Source organism: Myotis yumanensis, unplaced genomic scaffold, assembly GCF_028538775.1.
Source record: "Myotis yumanensis isolate MYYU_CA2020_CCGP unplaced genomic scaffold, mMyoYum1.0.hap1 SCAF_16, whole genome shotgun sequence".
Classification (NCBI taxonomy): Eukaryota; Metazoa; Chordata; class Mammalia; order Chiroptera; family Vespertilionidae; genus Myotis; species Myotis yumanensis.
The window spans coordinates 16,130,159-16,153,506 of NW_027223767.1; the positions used below are offsets into that span (position 1 = coordinate 16,130,159).

The 23,348-nt window shown below is 56.3% G+C and overlaps 2 protein-coding genes across 3 annotated transcripts in view; both read right to left on the bottom strand.

Annotated features, from left to right (window-relative positions):
- The window catches only part of SPNS2 (SPNS lysolipid transporter 2, sphingosine-1-phosphate), a 37,315-nt gene extending 27,749 nt beyond the window's left edge, over nt 1-9,566 (bottom strand). Inside the window, exon 1 of one of the 2 annotated variants that reach the window (XR_011468445.1) lies at nt 9,042-9,513. Coding sequence is in view for 1 of the 2 variants with exons in the window: in XM_070394493.1 (XP_070250594.1) it covers nt 9,042-9,414 (373 nt within the window). In the remaining variant the exon portion in view is untranslated. Of the gene's footprint in view, nt 1-9,041 lie in introns of both variants that reach the window. The other variant, XM_070394493.1, reaches the window with a different exon arrangement.
- A 6,903-nt stretch (nt 9,567-16,469) lies between these two features.
- The window catches only part of SPNS3 (SPNS lysolipid transporter 3, sphingosine-1-phosphate (putative)), a 43,288-nt gene continuing 36,409 nt past the window's right edge, over nt 16,470-23,348 (bottom strand). The window contains exons 10-12 of the mRNA XM_070393155.1: nt 18,092-18,190; nt 17,783-17,954; nt 16,470-16,826 (exon numbers count right to left, since the gene is read on the bottom strand). Of these exons, the coding sequence (XP_070249256.1) occupies nt 16,753-16,826; nt 17,783-17,954; nt 18,092-18,190 (345 nt within the window). The 3' untranslated portion in view covers nt 16,470-16,752. The remainder of the gene's footprint in view (nt 16,827-17,782; nt 17,955-18,091; nt 18,191-23,348) is intronic.

The window sequence follows — 23,348 nt, forward strand, 5'->3', positions numbered from 1 at the left end:
CACCTCCACCCAACCCCTCCTCTGCAGCTCCTGTTGAAGAGGTACCTGTAACCCTGAGGGCACCCCCAGAGCTGGTTGGAATCTGGCCTGACTCACCCAGTTGGCTGGTCACAGATGCTCATGGTGATCCCCATCACTGCTGGTCCCTCTGTAGCCACCAGAGGAGCCAGGTCCAGACCCAAACTGCTGACATCACAGCGTCCGCTGAAAGGCCACGGTGTACAAGGAAGCCCACAATGACCTCGGGAGCCCCAGTTCAGACCAGCCTCAGATGCAAGGTAGGGACATTGTGATCCTGAGGTCTCTCCTTGCCTAGTCAGCCCGGGCAGGCCACTCAAGCTCACTCCCAAGCACAGTCATCACCACCCCACAGTCACTCTGCCTCTCTCAGAGCAACAGGCAACTTAGCTGAATTCCCAAGAGCATGGGCTCTAGAGCCAGACCATCTGGGTTCAAATCCTGGCTTCTCAACCTTCCCTGCTGTGTGACCCAAGCAAGTTACTTAACCTCTCTGTGCCTGTCTCATCGTCTGTAATATGGCTTAGTTTTAAGATCTGCATTCTATGGTTGTGAGGTTTGAATGAGTTGGTCCATGTAAAGTGCTTAGAATGGTGCCTGGCACACAGTAGGTAGTCAATAAATGTCATCACAGGTCATTAGCTCATGGGGCAGGAGCCCTAGTCCTGACAGAGAACAATGGGAACTCCCACCTCAGTGATCTTTTCTCCAAAATGAGGGCAGATGGCTAGAGAGACAGGGCCTAGGGATCTGAAGGGATGGGTCAGGCCTGCCATTGATTGGTCCCCCTAGGAGGGACCCTGGTGCCCCTGTGGAGGCCTCAGAGCTGGCTTTCTCTGCTTTAACACTGGGCCCCAGCTCCCACCCCAGTAATTATAGGGCCTGAGGGCCTGGCTCTGCTGACCTGGCTCTGGATGGATGGCTAAGACTGGGAAACCACAGCCTGGCCCGACTGACAACACCACCACCACCCCCCTCCCCCCCGCCCCGCGCCCTTTAGCCTAACGGGACTGGCCAAGGCAGTCCCCGATCGGGGCCCCAGGCTCTCCAGCACACACACTTCTTCCACCCAGAGCTCCCACCAGGGACAAGCTTAGTGACTGCCAGGAGCTTCTGGCCCCTACTGGGAGCCTCAGGATGAGAGGAACCCAGGATCGCCCTATATCCCTGCCAGATTCATCCTAAACCTCACATTTGTTCTTCATATGCTGGCCCTCCTACCCACATGTTGTCCTATGAACCTGGGTCATTAATGTCAGGATAGCTTAGTGGTCATCTCTGCAGGGACCCTGAGTATAAGGCCCCAGCCCCAGTGCCCCTCAGAGAGGCCCTACCCCCTCCCTAGAGGATCGAGACTGCAACTTGTCCCCCTAAAGAGCACTCCAGCTGGAGACCATAGCACCCCTCCCTACCAAGAGCCCTGCCTGCCAGCCCTAGAGAGGACCCACCCCCAGAGCTCAGAGAGCCCCCCTTCTCCCCACCAAGTCTCCATGCCCAGGGTGGGCGGGGACAGGCAGCCCGGCCTCTGTCCTGTGGTTCTAGTCTATCATTTGGGGCCAGCTTTCCTGGAACCAGGCTGGGCCTTAGCAATTTGGGGGCTTTGCACAGCCACTCCTTTCCCAGCTCAGCCTCCCTGGCCCTGTCCTACCTCAGAGGCTTCCCAGACCACTGGACAGAGGACAAGGTGGCCACACCCTCGTCATGATCCTCAGAGGGTGTGGCCTGTGTGACCACAGGCTTAAGATAAGGGGAGTGTAGGGAGAGAGATAAGAGACCGCAGAAGGGCACAGCTCAAGCCACCGACTCCCAGCTTTCCTGGTGTGCTGCTTCAGTGGCCAAGGGGACCAGCGACTTCTGCTCCCACTTCTCGGGTGGAAAGTTGAGATTCAGAGGTGAATGGGACAAAAGCCAAAGAAACAGGCAGGAGCAAGGCTGAACTGGCCTCCAAGGTCCAGACCTGGCCTGTGTTCTCCCACCTCACCCCAACAAAACCCAGAAAAGGGGGCGCAACCAGCCCCTTCTGAGCATCCACATCCACAGCCCTCACGTGGGTGTGACCAAGTAGCACCGCCCCTCCCCAGGCACAGCCCTTTACGGTTTTCAAAGCCTAATCATGCACCTTGCCTCCTGGGACCCCATTGGGAAATCCATGCTTGACGTAAAGGGGCAACAAAGACCTCCATGAGCTACCAGGTTTGGGGGGAGACCCCAGCAAGGTCTCCGTGATGGTAGGGGACTGAGCGGGGGCAGGAAGCCAGGCCCCAGTCCTCCCTCTGAGCTCCAGGGAGAGCATTGTTCCTGCTTATTTCTGCTACGTCTCCCCTAGGGCTCTTTTCACCACCTTCCCAGCTAGTTACCGGGAGAGGGCCAGGCCCAGAGCAGACAGCCTCACTGTGTACCTGGGCCAGCCCTTCACCTTTAGTGCCCTCTCTGCAGGAGAGACAGAGCATAGCCACCCCGTGCCCTCCTGAATGTACAGAAGCCATTCTTCCCAGTATGGGGGCCAGGGGGCCCCACTGTCGGGGCTAAGAGCTGGGCAGGCAGGGACCATGCTGACCACTTCCCCAATTTCCTTCTGGGGGGTGTAAGGTCCCACGGATCATTGTGTGATCTGGTGAGGACGAAAGGGTTGGGCCGGCCACCTAGAGAGAAACCCTGGCCTCAGCAGCAGGCGCCTGTTCCTTATCTAGGTCGTCCAAACCTTTCAAGGCCCTTTCAGCTCAGAAGGATGGGCTTTGGGGTCAGACAGATCAGGTTCAACCCAACTCTGCCAATCAAGTCAATCAACAAGGGCCAAGCTTGTGCCAGGCCCTTGGGTATCGAGCCCACAACCAGAGATGACCAGGCTCAGCCCCTCAAGGCTGAAGAGAGACAGCCACCCAACACAGGGGTAGGTGTTGGGATGGATATGGGAAAGAGTGCAGTTGAAAACCACAAGTTAGGTGCCTGGCTCAGCCCAGAAAGCTGGGGAGGACTTCTCGAAAGGAGGGCAGCGGCACCACTGAGACCCAACCAGGGAAACTGAGGTTGGCTGCTGCAGTAACTGGTGGAGGGAGGTGCAGGCAGAGCCAGGGGCCAGCAGATCAGTGTTCCTGTGACCAATGGGCCATGCTACCCTTGGGAGCAAGATGCCGACCACAAAAAGAGAGGAGCAGCCCAACCCACATGGCTCAGTGGTTGAGCATCGACCTATGATCCAGAAGATCATGGCTCAATTCCAGGTCAGGACACATGCCTGGGTTGTGGGCTCGATCCTGTAGGAGGCAGCCAATCACTCTCTCTCATCATCGATGTTTCTATCTTTCTCTCCTCTCCCTTCCTCTCTGAGAAATCAATAAAGATACATATTTTTTAAAAAAACAGCCCTAACCGGTTTGGCTCAGTGGATAGAGCGTCAGCCTGTGGACTCAAGGGTCCCAGGTTCGATTCCGGTCAGGGGCATGTACCTTGGTTGTGGGCACATCCCCAGTAGGGAATGTGCAGGAGGCAGCTCATCAATGTCTCTGTCTCTCATCGATGTTTCTAACTCTCTATCCCTCTCCCTTCCTCTCTGTAAAAAATCAATAAAATATATATTAAAAAAAAAAAAAAAACAGGCGCAAAATCACCTATTATGGATTTAGGGCTCTGAGGGGGTCAGGATCTGCATCATGTCACACAGCCAGTCTGGCAAAGCCAGGAGCTCAGCCCAGAGGACATTCAGAGCCCAACAGGGAGCCCAGCCCCGGGAGCTTGAAAATCAAACCAGGCTCTAGCCAGTTTGACTCAGTGGATAGAGCATCGTCCTGCAGACTGAAGGGTCCCAGGTTCGATTCCGGTCAAGGGCACATGCCCAGTGCAGGGGGCAGCCAATCAATGATTCTCTATCATTTATGTTTCTATCTCTCTCTCCCTCTCCTTTCTTCTCTGAAATCAATAAAAATGTATTTTAACCACCACACAAAGAATATCAAACCTGTGTCTTCTTTGCCTCCCTCCTCTCACTCCCTTTCTACTCTCAGGATTTCAGGACCCCCGCACCTGGGCAGAAACAAAAGGCACTTCCTGTCTGGAGAAGCGACACGGAGCTCTCCCCTCTCTGAGCAGCTCTAACCCAGACAGCCTTGCTCTCAGATCAGGCTGTAACCTGCAGCCTGCAGCCTCTTGCTCCATTCATCAAATGGGGCTCTAAGGCACAGGCTGGGGCATTCCATGGCCCTGGGTCCCAGACTAAGGTAGTGAGGTTCAGGACACTTCCTCTGAACCATGGCCAGGTAGCTCAGTTAGTCAGAGCATCGTTCCAATACACTAAGGTTGCCAGTTCGATCCCCAGTCAGGGCACATACATGAATCAACCAACGAATGCATAAATAAGTGGAAGAACAAATCCATGTTTCTATCTCTCCCTTCTTCTCTCTCTCTCTCTAAGTCAATTAATAAATTTAAAAAAAAATTTTTTAATTTTAATTTTTTTTCTAAAAGTATTACAAAGGGTATTACATATGTGTCCTTCCGCCCCCCCCCCCACCGCCGCCCTTGACAATCCTCTGCCCTTCCTTACCCCCCAGTGTCTTATGTCCATTAGTTATGCTTATAAAAAAAATTTTTTTTTAAAGACACTTCCTCCAACAGGTCTACAGCACAGCCCAGGTGCTGACGGAACCAACCGCAAAATGCCTGAGGAGGAAGAAGGATCAAGGAAATGGGCAGCAGGCAGTTAGTCATTAGGGTGCCCGCATTCCAGGCCGGCCTGCGGTTCACCTGCCTGCTGACCTGCCAGACAGGTGCTCTGGAATGCAGCCCTGGGACACCTGCCCTGCAGATTTCAGGGAGTGTGGGTGTGTCAGAGGCTACAGCAGGCCCACCCAAGGGGACAAAACTACCTGGGGGGACGGGATGGAGGCAGTACTGACCATCCTTATCCACAAAGACAGCCACAGACGTGAGGCTTAATGGGCCCTTCCCACTCAGGTAACCCTGTAGGAGAGAGACCCTGGGCCTCCATTTCCCCATCTGTCAGCTCTGAACAGACAACCAAGCAGACAAAAAGGAGCCAAGACACCTAGCCTGGCAGCCCCCTCGGCACCGGCTCAGGTGTTTGGGGAAGCCCCCAGGCCCCGTGCCAGGCCTGTGTTCTTGGCTGGGTCCCTATGCTTCACTCTTCTTCCGGGTTTGTGTTAGTGAGCGGTTGCCACAGATACCGGTCTCAGCTTCTTTGGCAGAAAAGGATTCCCCCAGGGTAGGGCTCTGCTCCTCCTCACCAGCCCCCACCCCACCCAGTTTCAAGTGGATCCATGGGCTGGATCAAAGGGAAGGAACTTAGGAAGAGACAGGTGCCCCAGAGAAGTTAGGGAAGGATCCCAGCTCTCAAGTAGTCAGTCTTCCAACCATGAATAGGGCCGGCGCCGGCCCCCTCTTGCGGGGCCTGGTTCCAGAAGCAGAAGGCTGCCGCCCACACCCTCAGCTCTGCTCCCACTTTACAGATGAAAGAATGGGAGTCCAGGGGCAGAGGCAACTCTGGCACCAGGAAGCAGAGCTGGGAAGAGGGGATCCAGGACCCTCACCTGAGCAGCTCCCTCCTTCTCCTCACCTGGCAGCCACAAGTGGACTCAGAATGGAGAGTGGGTGGCTGCCAGGCTGGGAGGGGCCAGGGGAGCAGAAGCCACATGCCCTCGGGGGGCTTAAACAGCCCCTGATAAACTGAGTGAAAGTCATCGCCCAAGAGAACACTGCACTGGGGGCTCTGGTTCTGCTCTGCTCTGCCCTGTGACCTCAGATGAGCGCCTGCATTCCCCAGGCATCAGTGTCCCATCGGCACAAGGAGGCAGAGGGCAGGGTTGGTTTCTGGGTTCCCTCAATTTCATGATTTCATCCAACTGAAACAGCTCGGAAAGGAAGTAAGAGCCGGAGCCTGGCCCTCCTCACCTGCTGCCCTCAGGGGTTCTCAAGGCAAGGAGAGGCCATAATTAGCTGGATCACTGGGTGGCGCTGGGAATGCTAGGGCAGAGGCAGGCCTACCGCTGTTCCCAGAACAGAGAGCAGCCCTGGTGGAGAAGAGAGAGGTTCGAAAAGGTGTCCTGAAAGACTGTTCAAAACAGAGAACGGCGGGAGGGCATCGGGGCCAGGGCACAGCTTGCTCAGAGGCAAGGGAGAGAAGGCAGCTGACATCTGTGCCGCTCTCCTAGGAGTCTGGCCTTGTCCCAGGTGCTTAAAAGACATTCCGTTTGCTCCACACGACCCAGAGGTGGAGAGGAGGAAATGATCACCTGGAAGCCTCAGGGGGACATGCCCAAGGTCACACAGCTGGCCGCTGAAGAGCCTGGACTTACATCTGGCACCAGGGACTCTAGAGCTGCACTGCCCGCTGCAGCGGCCCCAGCCACTGTGTCTGCTGAGCACCTGAGATGCAACTCGCCTGAACTGACACGTGCTAAAATGTCAAACACGCAGGGTTTCAAAACTTAGTATGAAAAAGAAGGCAAAATATCTCACCCATAGCTCTTATACTGATTACATGTCGAAGTAGGTTGGGTATATTGAGTTGAATAAAATATGTTAATTCATTTCACTTATTTATTTGTTTAAATGCGACTGCTAGAAATTTTTAAATGGTATATGGGGCCTACATTATATTCCTTTTGGACAGAGCTGATCTATACCATGAAGACAGAAATCCACAGGACAGATTTAAAAGAGAGTGGGAACTCTCTTTTTTGAGGCGGGAGCCAGGACCAGACTGTAAAGTTCTGGGGGGTGGGGGATGGGCGCGTGGGGGGTGGGGACATCAAAAGTGACCGATCAATGGAGTGTCAGCATCCCCTGGCTCTCTCTCAAATGGGCCAGCCAGCAACAGGTGGGCTCAGACTTGGAATGACCATTCCTCTGCCCCACCCAAGCCATAGTAGTTGCCATAGAGACAGTAAATCTTCCTAAAAACTGAATTCGGGGCCAGGAGAGTGTGGGGGAAATCTACCATAAAGAGAGGGAGAGGGAGCCAGGCTCATCCGGAGAGGAAATCTGTGTATGTTGTGTGTTGGAGGCGGGGTGGTGCATGGGCTCTGGCCCTGTTTGCACAGGGCTTTCCGGGCCTTCCTCCCTCCTGTCCACGCCCAGCTTAGCCACTGCTCCCCATCCCCCCCAACCCCCACTGCTCCCCATCCCCCCTACCCCCCCCTACCCCCGTACCAATTCACCAGAAATTTCCTAGCTTCTGATATTCTGATGCTGGGACCCGAGTTGGGGTGGGGGCAGATAAACATCAGACCTCCCTGATCCCACCCTCTCCTCTCAGCGCCCCCCCGCCCCTCCGCAGAATTGGCTTCCTTAAGAAGATCAGAGGGGGTGGTCTGGGGCCGGAAAAAACAAGTTGAAAGTGCTGCAGTGCCAGCAGCAGCCCATCCACTGCTCAGCTGAGAGAGGGCGGAACCCCTCTCCTAGGCAAGCTTACTGGTAGTTCTAACGATGGCCATGCACTCTCGGGCCATCTTGGACAAGGCTCGTACGGGGGCCTGGGTTTCCCCATCTGTATACAGAAGTCTGTTTTGCATTGACTACAGGGTCCCAATGTTCTCTGACTTCTCCCCACCTTAGGGTGGCTCTTAAACTCCCAGGTCCCAGGCAGGCACCTGCATGACAGAGCTGCTGCACTTGGGCCATACTGGGTATTCCTGCTCACAAGAGCAAAGTAAGAAACTGGTGCCACTGGCATCCACTTCCACCCTGCGGCATGCAGCGGAGGCATGGAGAGAGCAAAGGTTTTGAAAGCTGGAGTGAGAGACGGGGGAGGCCGCTGCTCTCCCATCAGAGTTCCTCCCTTCCACTTCACACAAAACCCCCATCAACAGAGGAGGAGACCAAGGCCCAGAGAAGGGGACCCAGGTAGCATCTGGTTTATACAGGGCTCTCCTCTAGATCACCTCCAAGTCCTCTTTAAAGTCTGTCCCAAATTCCTCCTGCCTTTTGTTTGTTTGTAGATCCGGATTTTTCTAAGCTGTGCTTGGGCAGGCTCTGGACCAGCATGTCAGATATACCGCCCCAGCTCTCCAGCACGGAGCCCCCGCCCATGCCAGGTCCCTTTCCTCTGGGCTGCACCATTCCCACCTAAGGGCAGCCTCCGGGGATTTAAGTCCCTACTCCCAGACTCCTGAGAATTGGGGGAGGGGAGGGAGCAGACTGGAACTCCATCCGCAAAGGCCCAGGGATCAACCACCTCACAAACAGACCTAAACACAGGCTGAGACTGGCTCAAGGTCACACACGAGGTCCCGGAGAGGTAAATCTGGGACTTGGACCCGGTTATTCCATGGAACGCCACCCCATCTCCAAGGCTAATTCGCCGAGATGCCCATAGAGGACGAGGCAACCCTTCTCTAGCCCCAGTGGCCAGCGCCCTACCCCAGGCCCCAGGCGCCATACAGCAGGGGGAGGCGTCTTCAGGCCTCTAGCCAGGGCCAGCTGCAAACCGCATCCTGGGTCCCCAGGCGCCACAGACCCGCTCCGCCCCTCCCTCTGCTCCCCGCAGCCTGGAGCCTTTGTCAGCCACGCGCTCACACGCTCACACACACACCCGCGCTGCCTGCGCGCACTCACTTGGTCACCCCGTAGCGCACACCAGCAAGGGGCGCGCGCACTCGCCGTACGGACGCAGGGGAGTGGAGGCGGCGGAGGAAGGATCTGACGGGCTACCGACCTACAGAAGCCTGGACGGGGGGGAAGGGGAGGAGAGGCCAGAAAATCTGAGGTGGGGGCGGAACGGGGCGCGGAGGCGAAAGGCAGAGAGACGCAAAGGAGACTCTTGGAAAAGAGGACAACGGATGGGACGTTAAGGGCTGGCGAGGACGCGCGGGCTATTCCAGGGGTGGGACTCCCCCAACCCCTAGCCCCCGATGGGGGGCGGTTTCTGGATTGGATCAGGGGGGCCTGAGCGGAAGGCCCTTAGGGACCCCGCGTAAGGCTTGGATAAAGGGGATCTGGGACCACAGGCTCCCCGGGGTACCTCGAGGCGGGGAGTTCTGGTTCTCGGGCTGGATGGGGCACTAGCTCACCTACTACGGTGTACCTGTCCAGGTAGTTGAGCACGTTGCCCAAGCTGAGGATAGCGGCGGCTGCCCCTCGCCTGCGGCCCAGGCTGGCGGGTTTGGGCTGCTGCGCGCCAGGGCCCTTGGCAGCGGCTGCGCAGCTGGGGGTGCTGGGGGAGCTGGGAGGTCCCGACGGGGCCCTCCTCACGCTGCCCGACAGCGTCTGCACCTCATCGTCGGCGGCCGCAACTCCAGCGGCGCCCGCTGCCCGCGCCCCGCAGCAACCGCCGCCGCTAGCTCCTAGCTGCGCCCCCCGGCGCCGGCGCCGCCGCTCCGCGTCCGCCTCCTCCTCCTCCGCGCCGCCCGCCGCCGCCGCCGAGGCGCATTCCAGGCACATCATGCCGGCCGGGATCGCGGCGGCGGGGGGCGCGGGGGGCGCGCGGCCCAGCTTGGACCCGCTCAGTGCGTGTGTGCGCCGTGGAGCCGCCGCAGCACCATCCCGGCCCGGCCCCGTCGGCTTCTGCGCTCCAGCCCTGGTTGCGGCGCGGCCACTGTTCAGCACGATGCGCTGTCGCCGCCGCCGCGGCTCTGACAGCTGAGGTCCGGCTCCGCCCACCACGCCGCGCCCAATCAGCTCCAGAGCCGGCCCCCGGCCCCGCCCCGCACGTGCTGCCCCGGGGGGGTGTCCTTCCGCAGAGCCCCTTCTGCCCGACGGGGGCGCAGTCACGCTGGAACCGCACCACCGCGGGAGCTACTGGGAGAGGATCAGGGTGCGGGAAGCAGGACTCCCCAGAACCCATTCAGTGCCCTCCGTCTCCACTTCCTACCACGAGACTGGGCCCTTGGCGGTGCTGGAAGAAAGCTGAAGGCTCCAGCTCGTGCACGTGCTGGAGAGAGGGTCTCTGAAGTGGGGGGGTGAGGGGAGCTCCTGTAGGAGAACCCGTGGCCGCTCCAGCAGCTGTAATCAGTTCGGAGAGAACTGCATAAGAACCAGGAAGCGTGAGCCCTGCCGCCTTAGCCCAGGACCCAGGTCTCCAACAGGCACACGAGGCTATCTCCCCAGGGAAACCAGATGAGTCCCCAACCTCCCCCTGGGCCCATTCCTGTGTGTGCACTGAGACCCTACCCCTGTCTCACAGAGAGGCAGCCCCGGGCAGCGAGAGCCAGGGCTCCGCCAGAAGCAGGGCATTAGGAAGGGGCCTCCTCTCCTGAGTGGGTGGCAGCCCCAAGCGTCAGCTTCCAGCTGTGCAGTAGGTAAGGGAGGAACCCCTGAATGGAAGACAAGGGGTTTGGGCCTAGCCCAGCTGTGCCCCGGAGGGTGGCAGGACCCTGGCCTAGACTCCCTGGGACTCAGTTTCTCTCTGCGGGGTAGATGGAAAGATGGGAATCAGACAATCTGGAAGTAAAGGAGTGATCAATGGAGGGGGATTCCTGTCTTCCATCTCAGAGGTGCTGAGGTTCTGCCCGCCCCCCGCCCACTCATGCGTTTGAGACTTTGATTGAAATTAAAATCCTGCACGAAGTGCTGAGGACAGAATGGTAGAACTAGACAGAACCTGAGAAACCAGAATTATTCCATGTCTTTCACAGACAGGGCCCAGGGCCCAGAAATGACCCCGTTATGGGCACGCGGCTAGTCAGTATCAGGTGCTGACTGGGAGTGCGGGGTGGGGGGGGAGGGGGCTCTAACACCACCCCATGGGCTGGGAGCTCAGTTCTTACCTCAGGCTCCTCCAGAGCCAAAGTCCACAAGCAGGTGCTTCTCAGAGGGTGTCGGCCACAGTGAGTCATGACATGGCAAACGGGTGACTCAGCATGAGGCATCCCCCACACACCCCCGGCCCACTGTCTCTTGTGAGCAGTTAATCCCCAAGCTGCTTGTGGCTTTTGACACCCTTGAGGTGTATTTTAAATTCTGCGAAATGACTAAAAATATGCTTTGGCATGTTGGGTATGACTGACTGTGACGGAAGGGTTAGAAAAGCAGATTTCATTCTGAAAGTTGCCTCGCTGCTCCTTTCCAGCTTGCCGAGTCCAAGCCTGCAAAGCTGGACAGGGGAAGTTCCGATGGGCGGCCTGGGATGACAGGTGACTAAAGGTCAAGACAGACCTAGGAGCTCCATGGGGCTGGGGCTAGGCCCTGCCAATGACCCTCATGTGCGATGGTACCAGCTGGAGCACAGTGTCCGACTGTGAGACTGTCCAGCTGTGAAGGAGGCTCAGCCACGGCTGTAAGCCCAGCTTTAGGGGCCCCTTCTGCCTCCCCCAAATTCCTCATCCTTTCGGCCATAGTCCTTTCTGGCTGTGTGGCCCCCGGCAAGTGACAGCAGCCTTCTGAGAGCCTGTGGCAGTCATGAGACCATTGGTCAAAGGACTTCTAGGGTTCTGTCTCCATATCACCAAGGAAGCAACTGGGAGTTCAGTCTACCTCTCCTCCACCCATCCCCCTACATGAGAATGTTTCCAGCTCAGGCTTCAGTCTCTTCCCTTCTCACATGGCACACTCTCCCCTGGCAGCTTCTCACCCAGGCATGGCCTTTCAGCCCTCACCCCGTGCCCATGACACACCAATCTCCATCTCTAGACACGACCTCATCTCCAAGTACTAGGTCCATATGCAGTCTTCTGCACATTCCCTCCTAGACCGCCCACAGCTCCTTGAACTCAGCACATCCGAAATGGAACTCATCATCTTTTTCCTAAACCTCCCCCACCCCAGTATCATTTATCTCTTGACAAATAGCATCATCACCTACACTGTCACCAAGCCGGAAATCTGGGAGCCATTTGGGACTCCTTCTTCTCGCTCAACTCCCACATCTAAGTCCCTTCCCTTTGCTCCTCTAATATCTCCCAAGGTCTGCATTGCTCACTGACTTAGTACAAATCTCTCCGTCTCACCTGGACCCTTTTAAAGCTCAGCACCGCCTGCCCCACCATCCTCCTCCAGTCTTTTCTCAATATTTCTTGCCAGCAATTTTCTAAATCATACGTATGACCCCATCACTACCCTACACAAAAACATTTCATGTCTCCTTACTGCCTGTGGGATTAAAAATATCTAAGTTCCTTAAAAATATATATCTAAGGTCCTTAATATGATCTCCGAAACCTTTCATAACGCTTTGTGACCCATGCCAACCTCTAGCCTCAGATCCTGCTGCCCATCTCTGAAAATTACATTCCACCACACGGAAAAGTGAGCTCCATAAACTCACGCATAGTTATACTTCCTGGAGCCCAGAGGAGTGGCAGGAGTTGGGGCCACTTGTGTATAGTTCCTATTCTCCCATCCACACAAAAGCCCTTGTCCTGCCCTAGCCGGTTTGGCTCAGTGGATAGAGCATCAGCCTGCAGACTGAAGGGTCCCAGGTTCGATTCCGGTCAAGGGCATGTACCTTGGTTGCGGGCAACATCCCCAGCAGGGGGTGTGCAGGAGGCAGCTGATCAATGCTTCTCTCTCTCTCATTGATGTTTCTAACTCTCTATCCCTCTCCCTTCCTCTCTGTAAAAAAATCAATAAAATATATATATATATATATATATATATATTTTAAAGCCCTTGTCCTACTAATGCAATGATGTTTCAGTACCACGGAGAGCGTCACATGGGCTAGTCCCCCTCCTCAGGCTCTCTCGCCTTTGTTCTGCCTACGCTGTCTACCTAGTTGCCTCCTCCCACTTGTTATTTAGAAACCCAGCGCAGACATGGTTTCCTCCAGGAAGCCCTTCTTGAGCCAGCTGAGCAACTGTCATTTCCTCCTCTGACTACCTGAGTAACCTGTGTGTCCCTCCATCCCACCCACACATTGTGCTGATGATGTTTGTCCACCCACACACACACCCGCCCCACATTAGGCTCTGAGTCTCCAGGGCCCATACCCTGTCTGATTCATCCCTGCCGTCCAGTACACAGGAGGTGTTCAGAGAATGTTTGTTGATTGAATGAGTAAATGACATTTAGCAGGTGCTCAGAAGTATGTGTTGATTTGTATCATGAGTCTATTGCTCTCAGCGACTCCAAAACCAGCCAGATTCCTCTCCCGGCCCTTCTGGAAAAGGCATTTTCTCCCCGATTGACTCCACCCTCCATTAGCTTCTAAGTGCCATTTTTGTCCGCCCTTTTATTACCTTCTCCAGGTCACCACCCGCAAGTGGGGAAAAGGCACCTGCCCAGTGTTCCCAGCTCTGATTTGTTGGAGCCCCTACATCCACAGCCCAGGCCTGCTCAGGAGTTTTCTCAGAATGCTTCGTCTCTGCCTCTCTCTCCTGCTCAGAACAGATGGCTCTGAGTCCCCACAAACACAGGCATTTCTGTTCTGTCATCTGAACATGTTTAACACTTTCTAAATAAATGACAGAAGCTTCATCCTCCTCTGGTCATGGACACAGACCATCAGAAAAGAAGAATCCCTTGAAAGATATCGAATCCAGCCCCTTCCCTTTCCCATGGAGAGACTGTATCTGAGATAGAACCAGTGGCCTGCCCAAGACCATTGTAATGGACACCATGTTTGTTCTCTTGTTTTTTATTGTTTTTTTTTGGGGGGGGGGGGGTTTGGTCTTTTTTTCCCCTTTCATTGCTGTTTTGTTTTGATGTCCAGAGTCCATCCCCTCTCCTAACAGCACCCTCGTTTCCTGATCTTAGTGGAGTTAGACATCAAGGCATGGCATAGGCCAGTGATGGTGAACCTTTTAAGCTCGGCGTGTCGGCATTTTGAAAAACCCTAACTTAATTCTGGTGCCGTGTCACATATAGAAATTTTTTGATATTTGCAACCATAGTAAAACAAAGACTTATATTTTTGATATTTATTTTATATATTTAAATGCCGTTTAACAAAGAAAAATCAACCAAAAAAAATGAGTTCACGTGTCACCTCTGACACGCGTGTCATAGGTTCGCCATCACTGGCATAGGATCCTCTTGCCCAGTGTTTTAAATCTTGAGTAGGGTGGCAAAAGAACAGGGAAAATCTGTCTGGAGCTTGGTGAAGGCCCCCCAGTAAGATGATCCAAGGAGCCCTGGCTCCTGAATCTCCTATCTTCCCATCAATTTTGTGAACTCCTGATGTGCTTCCAACACATTTCTTTCTGACTTAAGGTAGTTTCTGTTGCACACAACCCTACCACCCTAACTGGCATGGCCACACAGAAGGAGCACCTGCAGTCACATACCTCTTGCCACCTGACAGCTCTGTCTCTGGAGTCTGCATCAAACCAAGGAACCTCACAGCCCGCCCCCCCTGCCAGGCACGGAGGAAAGACAGACACTTCAGGGACTAAAAGCAGGCAGGCTGATGTCTGGTATTGCAGGGGAATAGCCAGGGTTGGGGTGATCATCTCGATACACAGGTTCGATCCTTTAAGCCTGGGGTCAGGGCGGAAGAAGAGCTTTTATCAAGACCCTGTAAACACACCTCCACATGCTTGTACACCAACACAGAAAGGAGCAGCACAGGCACACACACTGCAGGCACACCCGCATGCCAGGATGACACCTGGGACCTGGCATGCGGCACGTTTCTGGGAAGAGCAGTTCATACATTGTGGGAGCAGGTCAGGCTTGAGGACCTCAACCTGTTGAGCAGCATGTTCCCTCGTGACATTCCCAACAAACAAGTCCCGAGTATTAGTGACGGGGATCACAAAGCAAATACCCTTTAAGCCAGACAGGTGTGTTCCAGTGGCCACTCCTCTGCTCTACTCTGAGTGGCTGAGCTCACACCGACCTACACCTGTGACCTCAGTGCAGTCTGGTACTGGTCTCTCCCTCCCAGAGTCCACCAGCCCCGAAGCTCCCACTCTGCTTCAAACCACTTCCGATGATAACATCCTATAAACTCCTGCCCAGCATCTTGTCTAGCTCAGTCCTGAGAAGCTCCACCCACCCTGCCCAGCAACCCAAACACCAGAATCCATTGAAGTCAGAAGAAACTGTCCCAGATTACAGGACTCAAGCCCCAACTCCTCAGCTGGCATCTGAGCCCCTCTGGTCCCAGCCAGTCTCTCCTGCCTCCTTTCCCTCCCCTAAAACACACACACACTCTCCTCTCCTGCCACACCATACCTTCCCCCCCCCCCCACCCCCCATCATTCATCACAGACTTGCTCCGTTTCCCATACCTTGGCCTGGTCTCTTCCTTCCATTGGGAATTCCCTTCCCCCACAACTTCTGCTATTTGCCAGCTCCTAGGCCACCTCCCCTAAGGCTTCTGAGGGATGTAATCCGTTCCTCGGCCCATAGGTGTGCCTCACTAGGCCTAACTGGTCAGAGGCACAGGTAACAACCTGGACTTGGGATTGGCATCAGAAGTGGGGGGAGTGGGGGAGGCTTGTAGGACTGAACCCTTAGCCTGTAGGGTCTGAGGCCATCTCTGGGGAGACTGTCAGAACCGAGTGGGACTGCAGGACACCCAGCTGGCGTCAGAGAATTGCTTGGTGCTGTAGGAACCCCCCACCCACATGGTAATTGGGTGCAGAACCCTTTACTAAATATCCTCAGGAATCCTTTTTCTTATCACAGGACAGCTCCCCCCATTGCTCGAGCTCCAAGTGTCAAATCCTGGGTTGAGGAGCTGGTCGGCCTGGTGTGGCCTCTCCTGGGGGAGAGCTGGGCCTGGAGAACAGGCGTGGGCTGAGCGAGAGTCTAGCTCCTGGAACTTGTCCCATCCACCAATGAGCACAGGGAGGGCACACAGGGGGCAGGGATGGAGCAAGCAAGGGCCAGGAGGTGAGCATAGGGCTGGGTCACTGCCCTGCCCACAGCTGCTGGGAGACAGGCACAGCCTGGCACAGGGAAGGGGGCGATCAGCAAGTAAACAAGTGATCGCCTGGCCAGGCACCAGGGGAGGGGAGAGGAGCTCATGCTCACAGGCGGAAAGAACATGCCGCCCGCCTGGAAGCTGCTGATCTCCTGCAGGGCCCACCGCGCCCAGCTGCTCTGAGCCCAGTGGGAGTCCCGCAGAGCCAGCCCTCCTTGTGGGCTGTGCTAGGGTCAGAGCGTAGGGACGGGGTGGGGGGCAGTGTGCAGAGCAAGGCACAGCCAGGAGTGCTCCTGCTCAGCCCTGTGAGCCCCTCGTGGTTGGGGCAGCTGGGTCTGCGCAGGCTTGAGCACTCCTCCATGCAGCTCCCTGGAACTTGAAGCCACACACCCACACCCGCACCCTCGCAGAAACCTATCTCCAAGACTAGGGGTTCGGCCCCCGCCTTTTGTTCAGAGGCTGACTTCATGGAGAGGGGTGTCCTGGGCCTCCTGGCCCTGCAGAGTGGGGACACTGAGTCACAGTGGGAAGTCGAGGGTGGCGAGGCCTAGAGACCCATCTGAGCGGCTCCCTCAGTTTCCCCACCTTTCCCTTTCCTGCTCCCACTCCCAGCAGAGGCACGGCGAGACTATAAATAACACAATGGCCCAAAGGCCTGAAATCCATGGGCTTTGTACTGGCCAGACTTTAATCAGGGCCTCCTGACAGACAGGCTGAGGACCCCAGGCTAGAGCAGCCCCGTGCCGGGTGCAGGCACAGGCCCAGGCCTCCCACGGAGGGTGCTGATAGCTCAATTCCCAGCCCCGCCACAGGCACGGCCAGCTCTCTAGCTGGGAGCAAAGACATGGCAGGTGCAGCTCGGCCAGAGTCCCGGAGCCACAGCCAAGGGTGAGCAGAGGCACTGACACTGTGGAGACCAACAGCGGGGTTGCAGACAGGGTGGGTGGGACCCCTCGCTGCGGGACGGGGGGTCCTCAGGAGTCCTCTGTGGCAGCGTCCGTGCCAGGAAGCAGGCGTTGGCACTCCACATCCTCGTCGTCCGGGGTCCCTGTGTGAGGAAAAGCTCAGCCAACCCCAAAGGAGGCAAAAGGAGCTCTGGGACCAGGTCTGTCAGGAAGTCCTCTAGCTTCCATTTTCAAAACGAATTCCAAATCCGACCCCGTCTTCAATGCCGCCACCACGGTCCCAGCTCCGCTGCTCTCCCTTGAGGCTATGGAGCCTCCTGTGGCCTCTCTGCATCACTGCCAAGCCCCTACAGTCTGTTCTCAACACAGAAGCCAGAGTGATGCTTTTGCAGGATAAATCAGTTGCCTTAAGGCTCATCTGCTGGAAATCCCACAGGGCCCCCATCTCACTCAGAGTTAGAGCCCCAGTTCCCACAAGGGCCCCTCGAAACACCCCATGCTCTGACCCCGTTGTTGCCACCCTTATGCCTTTCCCCTCGCTCCTGCTCCAGCTACACTAGCTTCCTTGCCAGTCCTCAAACACATCAGGTACATTCCACCTCAGGGCCTTTGCGCTAGCTGTTCCCTCTCACCAGACAGCTGCCGGGCTCATGCCCTCAACTCCAAATCTTTGCTCCAATGTCACCTGTGCAGTGAGGACCTCCCTCATCATCCCTTTGAAAATTTTAAACTGCCCCTACCTGTTCTTCTCAACCCACTTTTCCTGCCTTATGTCTCTCCGTAGCACTTATCACCTCAAACACACTCCATCTTTTGCTTTTTTTTTGGTTTGTTTCATGAATCTCTGCCTTCTAGAGCATCAGCTCCAGGAGAACTTGGACTTGGCATTCACTTGCCAGCATCTGCAACCTTGCCTGGCACATAGCAAGGGCATAATAATTATTTTTGAATGAATGAATGAATGATGAATGATGAATGAATGAATTATGAATGAATGAGCAAACAAATAAACTGGCCAGGAGCTCAGGGGGTGGCTGGTGCTCCTTGCTCCTATGGGGTTCAGCCCTGAGCCTGGGATGGGTGTGAGGGGTGGAGGTACCTGAGCCAGGCTGCTGGGCCTGTGCCTGGTCTTGCTCCAGGTGCAGTGCAACCTGCAGGAAGCAGCCGCCCCCCAGGACGATGGCGAAAGCACAGCACAGGAAACTCTGCTGAAGGCTGAGGAAGCGCTGCAGGTAGGTGTCGGGGCGCCTGGCCCGCAGGACACTGGAGATCTGCGGAGAAGGGAGGCTGGGGCTGCAGGCCCACCAGGGCAGCTTGCAGGCCTTACCACATGCATTTCCTCCCTAGACCTTCCCCACCTCACATACACTCAGGCCCGCCTGCAGCCCAGCCACCCACCTGGCCTTACCAGTCCAATGAGATAGGGGCTGCTGGCGTCTCCCAGGACGTGGCCCACTGTGATCTGAAGCGCCTCTGCGGTCCCCCGGCATTTGGGCAGCACCACTGACTGTAAAGCACAAGAGCACCAGGGTAGCTCTCCAAGTGAGGGCAGGGAGTGGGTGCCCCCTCATCCCCCCTCCTGCTTCTCTCCTGCCAAGAACCGGAGGTGTGATAGGCTGGCCCAGGGAATACGACGCAAGGGAGTCAACGACCCCAGTGCCTGAAGCCCCACCACCAAATGGCAGGCCCCACCGAGGTTCAGGAAGACTCTCTGGTCTCCCAGGATGGGGGTGCCAAGGCTGCTGTTGAGGCCACCCCTCTTGAGGGTTTGCTCTTAAACCAGGGGTTCTCAACCAGTGGGTTGCGACCCCTTTGGGGGTCGAACAACCCTTTCACAGGGGTCGCCTAAGACCATCAGAAAACACATATATAATTACATATTGTTTTTGTGATTAATCACTATGCTTTCATTATGTTCAATTTGTAACAATGAAATTGGGGGTCACCACAACATGAGGAACTATATTAAAGGGTCAAGGCATTAGGAATGTTGAGAACCACTGTTAAACTATCAGGGACAAGGCATGGCTGGGACAACAGAGGTGGGTGGGGCCTTCCAGCTCAGGGGCCCAGGAAGTAGCAGTGCCGGCTGACAGGGTGAAAGTGGGTACACCGCCAGGTACAGGCATGGTGGGGGCTTGGGCAGGACAGAGAAAGGACAGCTGGGTCTTTCTCTCAAGAAGTTCAAGCCCACCCTAGCTGATTTGACTCAGTGGATAGAGCATCGACCTGGCGACTGAAGGGCCCCAAGTTGGATTCTAGTCAAGGGCACATGCCTGGGTTGCAGGCTCAATCCCCAGTTGGGGGTGTGCAGGAGGCAGCCGATCAATGATTCTCTCATCACTGATGTTTCTATCTCTCTCACCCTCTCTCTTCCTCTCTGAAAGCAATAAAAATATTTAAAAGAAGAAGAAGAAGAAGAAGAAGAAGAAGAAGAAGAAGAAGAAGAAGTTGTTCAAGCCCCACTTGGCAGAGACCAACAGCAGCCTAGCTGGGGAGCTCCACACAACTCCCCAGAAGAGGGTAGGGAGGTTGGGAATATGAATTCTGGGGTCAGAATGTCTGTGTGACTTTGGGCAAGTTGCTTCCTGGGCCTCAGTCTCCTCCTCCCCACATGGGGATAATAATAGTGCCTCCACGGAGGGTTATGCTCTTATCGCTCTTCATCTGGTACGTGGAGGCTTCTGTGGACATCGGATGGAAACAGCATCCTATAACTGTGGGAGGCAGAAAGCCTCCGGACATTGGAACACGCTGTGCCTTCTGCCTGGCCGGCCTTCCCTCTCTGGTCCAGCTGGAGCGTACCGCTTTGTCCTTTGGGGCTGACCTTTGGGTCACCTCCTCTGTGAAGCCTTTCAGAGTTCAGGGACCTGCCCTGGGTTCCCACGGCCCTTGTGTACACCCCTCTCGACTCAGGGAGGGAGCTCCTTGTCAGAGAGCCGTGAACAAGGGGATGGACTGCACTCATCCGATTTTGCAGAGGGTTCAAGGACTGAGCAGCTGCCGTGCCAGACCAGTGGGTTCTAGGAGGGCTGGGCAGCAAAGCTCCGAATTTCTCTTGGGGTTCCTGGGGTTCAGCGAGGCACCAGGCCCAGAGGGGACTGCTACATAAATCAAGTAGATCTGGAAACTGGTCCCAGGAAAAACCCTGCCTGGACCCACAGCTGTGGAAGGGGCCAGGGTGGGGGGTTCACGCAGAAGCCACACGGTCCCCACGGAGCAGCCACAGGGGAGCCTCCCACTGCAGAAGCTTCTCCCCGAGATCTAGGTGTCCCTAGAGCCCATCAGAGAGCACTAACAATGAGAATAATCACTAACATGTACTAAATGCTTCCTGTGTGCATATCACTTATATATGTGTGCATGTATATATTTATATGTGAATATATATTTACATGTGAATATATATTTATGTGTGTGTATATTTATATATGTGTGTATATATATTTAAATATATGTGTGTATATGTATATGTGTATGTACAGATATACACAAATGAATATGCATATGTATATTCAGCCCAGCCATGAGGGGATATGATTATTATCCACATTTTCTCAGTAAGCAAACCTCCCACAGGAAGGGTAAGTAACCTGCAGGGTCACCCAGCCAGGAAACAGCAGGGCTGAGCTTCGATCCCAGGCCTTCTCCCTCCAGTGCCTGGCCTACTGACCACTCAGCTTCGAGGAGCAAGAAGGAGTCTTTCCACAGTATTTATGTGTTTGTTCTAGAACATTTGGAAAGCAGAGAGAAGGATAAGAAGGACAGGTTCATCCCTAGCCCTGCAAACAGGTAGCTGGTAGAGACTGGGGTGGGGCATTCCAGGCCAGGGACAGTGTGAGCAAAGGGAGCAGGAGGCCAGGGACTGGGAGCCGCAGGGGGTCTGGTGAGAGGGGCCTCGTGGGTGGGCAGGGCAGAGTAGTTGGCGTCATTCTTGTGGGTGACCCGCTCGTCCTGGGGTCACTGGTGCTGAGCCACTCTTTCCAGGTGCTGAGAAAGCGGGGCCTCCCACCCATCACGGCAACCTGCCAAAACGCCTGAGGAGGAACTGACCACAGCGCTGCACCTTCCCCAAGCACTTCCTTCTCACCCCATAATTATGTGATTACTCACTAGCAGTTCTGGGGAAAAGGACAGGAATTCCTAGAGGCCAGGCCCTGAGTGTCCAGAAAAGCCCATTTGGGGGCCAGGGCTGCTTAGACCCTCAGAGTAAGATCCAGGCAGGCTGCTCCCATCCTCCTCCCCCCCACCAGGAACCCCAGGCAGTGGCTAGAGAGGGAGGTCTCCCCCCAAGCCCCCTGCCTGCTCTGGGCCCCCTTGTCTCCACGTGGCCAGAGGGCCGGGGCTGGGCCCGCCAGCTGCTGGAGAGCCCAGCTGGTCATTGTAGAAGCGAGAGGCTTTTGGGTTCCCAAACACCCAGGCTCACTCTATTCTGAGACAAATACACCTCTGTTTTTATTCCCCTCCTTAGAGGAGTAGTTCCCTTTATAGCCTGGGGTATAACCAGCGCCAGCCAAGGGCCCACAGAGATTCAGCGTGGCAACCACCAGGTGCAGACCCCCTGGCAGCCTGCCTCCTGCGCTCCCCACTCAGTCCTCACACTGGGACCCCCTGGGAGTGTGAGCAGACAGCTACCTGGAAGGCAGAAGGCAGAGCAGGCAGGTGCTGGGACTGGGTCAGCAGAACAGGAGGGTTACCCTGCAGGAGGTAGGAGGAATCTGCTGGGAGGTGGGAGATGAATTCCAGACTCCAGAGGACAGACCTGGGAGAGGGCGTGAGCTCCCCTCTGCTCTCCTCCCCAGGGCTGGGCTGGACTGAGCTGACTCTGGGTCACCCCAGGTTGGGCCCAGACAGACAGGGGGCTGGGCGGGAGCTGGAGCCCACGGTAGGTTCGGGGAAGCTGGGAGCTCCGTCTGGAAGACACAATGTCAGCCTTCGGGGAGCAGTGCCCTTGGGGACCCAGCTGGGCTAAGGGGAGCTTGTCAGGGTGGGTCTGAGGTGGGGCTTGGCTGTGACGGAGCCAGATCCTTTTCATCAACAGGATGAGCCAGGACGGGGTCTTCCCAGGGCTCAGGGAGGGAGCTCCTTGTCAGAGAGACGTGAACAAGGGGTGGACTCACTAGTCAGGTTTTGCAGAGGGTTCACGGACTGAGGAGCTGTGGTGCCAGACCAGTGGGCTCCAGGTGTGCTTCGAGGGATCTATGTCAGGATCCCATGGAACGTCCACTAGAAATGCAGGTACCTGGCCCCCAGTGCAGACCCACTGCATCGGAGCTGAATTTGCAACAAGCTCCCCAAACCTGAATAATGAGCTTTGAGAACCACTGGACCAGAGAGCCCTGAGGTCTCTTTCCCCGGGAGAATCCGGCCCCTGTTTTTTGTGGACTTTCAGACCAGAGAGCAGTGTTCCTGAGGCAGGGCAGACATGGAGGCCGCCTCCGTGGAGGCCTCAGGAACCCGCAGGATGTGGTAGCAGGGATAGCGCACCTGTCCTCATAGCCGGGGCCTCCTCACTCCCTAGGTCTTGCCCAATGAGACCACCTGTGCCTCAGGAGCAAGAGCCTGCGCACAGATGGGACCCTTCGGCCATACCCATGTCCCCACACACTCCCTGCCCTGATCCAGGCTGCTTCTCCACAGCCCTCACCTACCCCCACTTCTCTCCTCCCTGCTCCTGCCCCATCTCTGGAAAGGCAACACCAGCTTCCCAGGATCTTCTGCCAACTCCAGCTGCCATCCTGTCTCTCCCCGGGCACCGCTTCCTGCGGGCTGGGTCTGCACTCCAGGTCTCCTTCTTCACCTCCCTCTCCTTCCTGGCCCTGCTCCCAGCTGGCATCTAGTCCTCCTCCCCACACACCAGGTCCCCACAGCTGCCCCTCACCTGTGCTTGGCCAAGGCCACGTCCTCTCTGCCAGGGACCTGAGCTCCCAAGACTGCAAGCGCTGGCCCAGCTCCCACCGACAAAGTGCCCAAAGGCAGTCTTCGCTAAGGGGCTCCGGGCAGGCGGGGAGGCATGAAGCCTTCCCAAGGTGGTGGGCCTTGCTAAGCTTGGGGGCTGGAGGTCTCCGGGCCAGGGAAGGACCCCAGGGAGCACCCAGGGGTCTGGACCACGGCCAGCCAGCCCCCTGGGTAGCTCCCCAGCAGAGCCAGATGGGTCCAACTATGGCCGAGCAGGCCCTAGCCCTCCCCTTTCCCCAACCCCTACCCCCAGCACACACAGCCCTACAAAGGGCGCTTCTTGGCCAGGTTAATCATTCCTGCTAACACAGACACCGGGGGACATGAGCGCAGTCTTCGCATATCTCTGGTGCTGTCGCGTGGAAAAGGGAGCAGCGCAGTGGGGGGCAGGTGAGGGCGCTGCGGGGGGCCGGTTTCAGCTCCCTCTGACCCGCCTGGGAGAACAGCTATGTGGGGTCAGGGGTAGCTCCCTGTGCCTGAAAGTGGGCAATTCCACAAAGAACACGTCTGCCAACACGTTCCTGCTTTCCCATTCACCTGCAGGGCTTTCCTGCAGGCTCCCTCGCGTGCCCCGCCAGGCCTGTATGGTTACCCTTTTTTACAGACAAGGAAACTGAGGCCCAAGGCAGGTCCTTAGCTGAGTTTGGGCGGGAGCCCAGGTACCCTGTGTGGAGGGAGGAGAAGACCTGCCCGCCCTGCGGCTGATA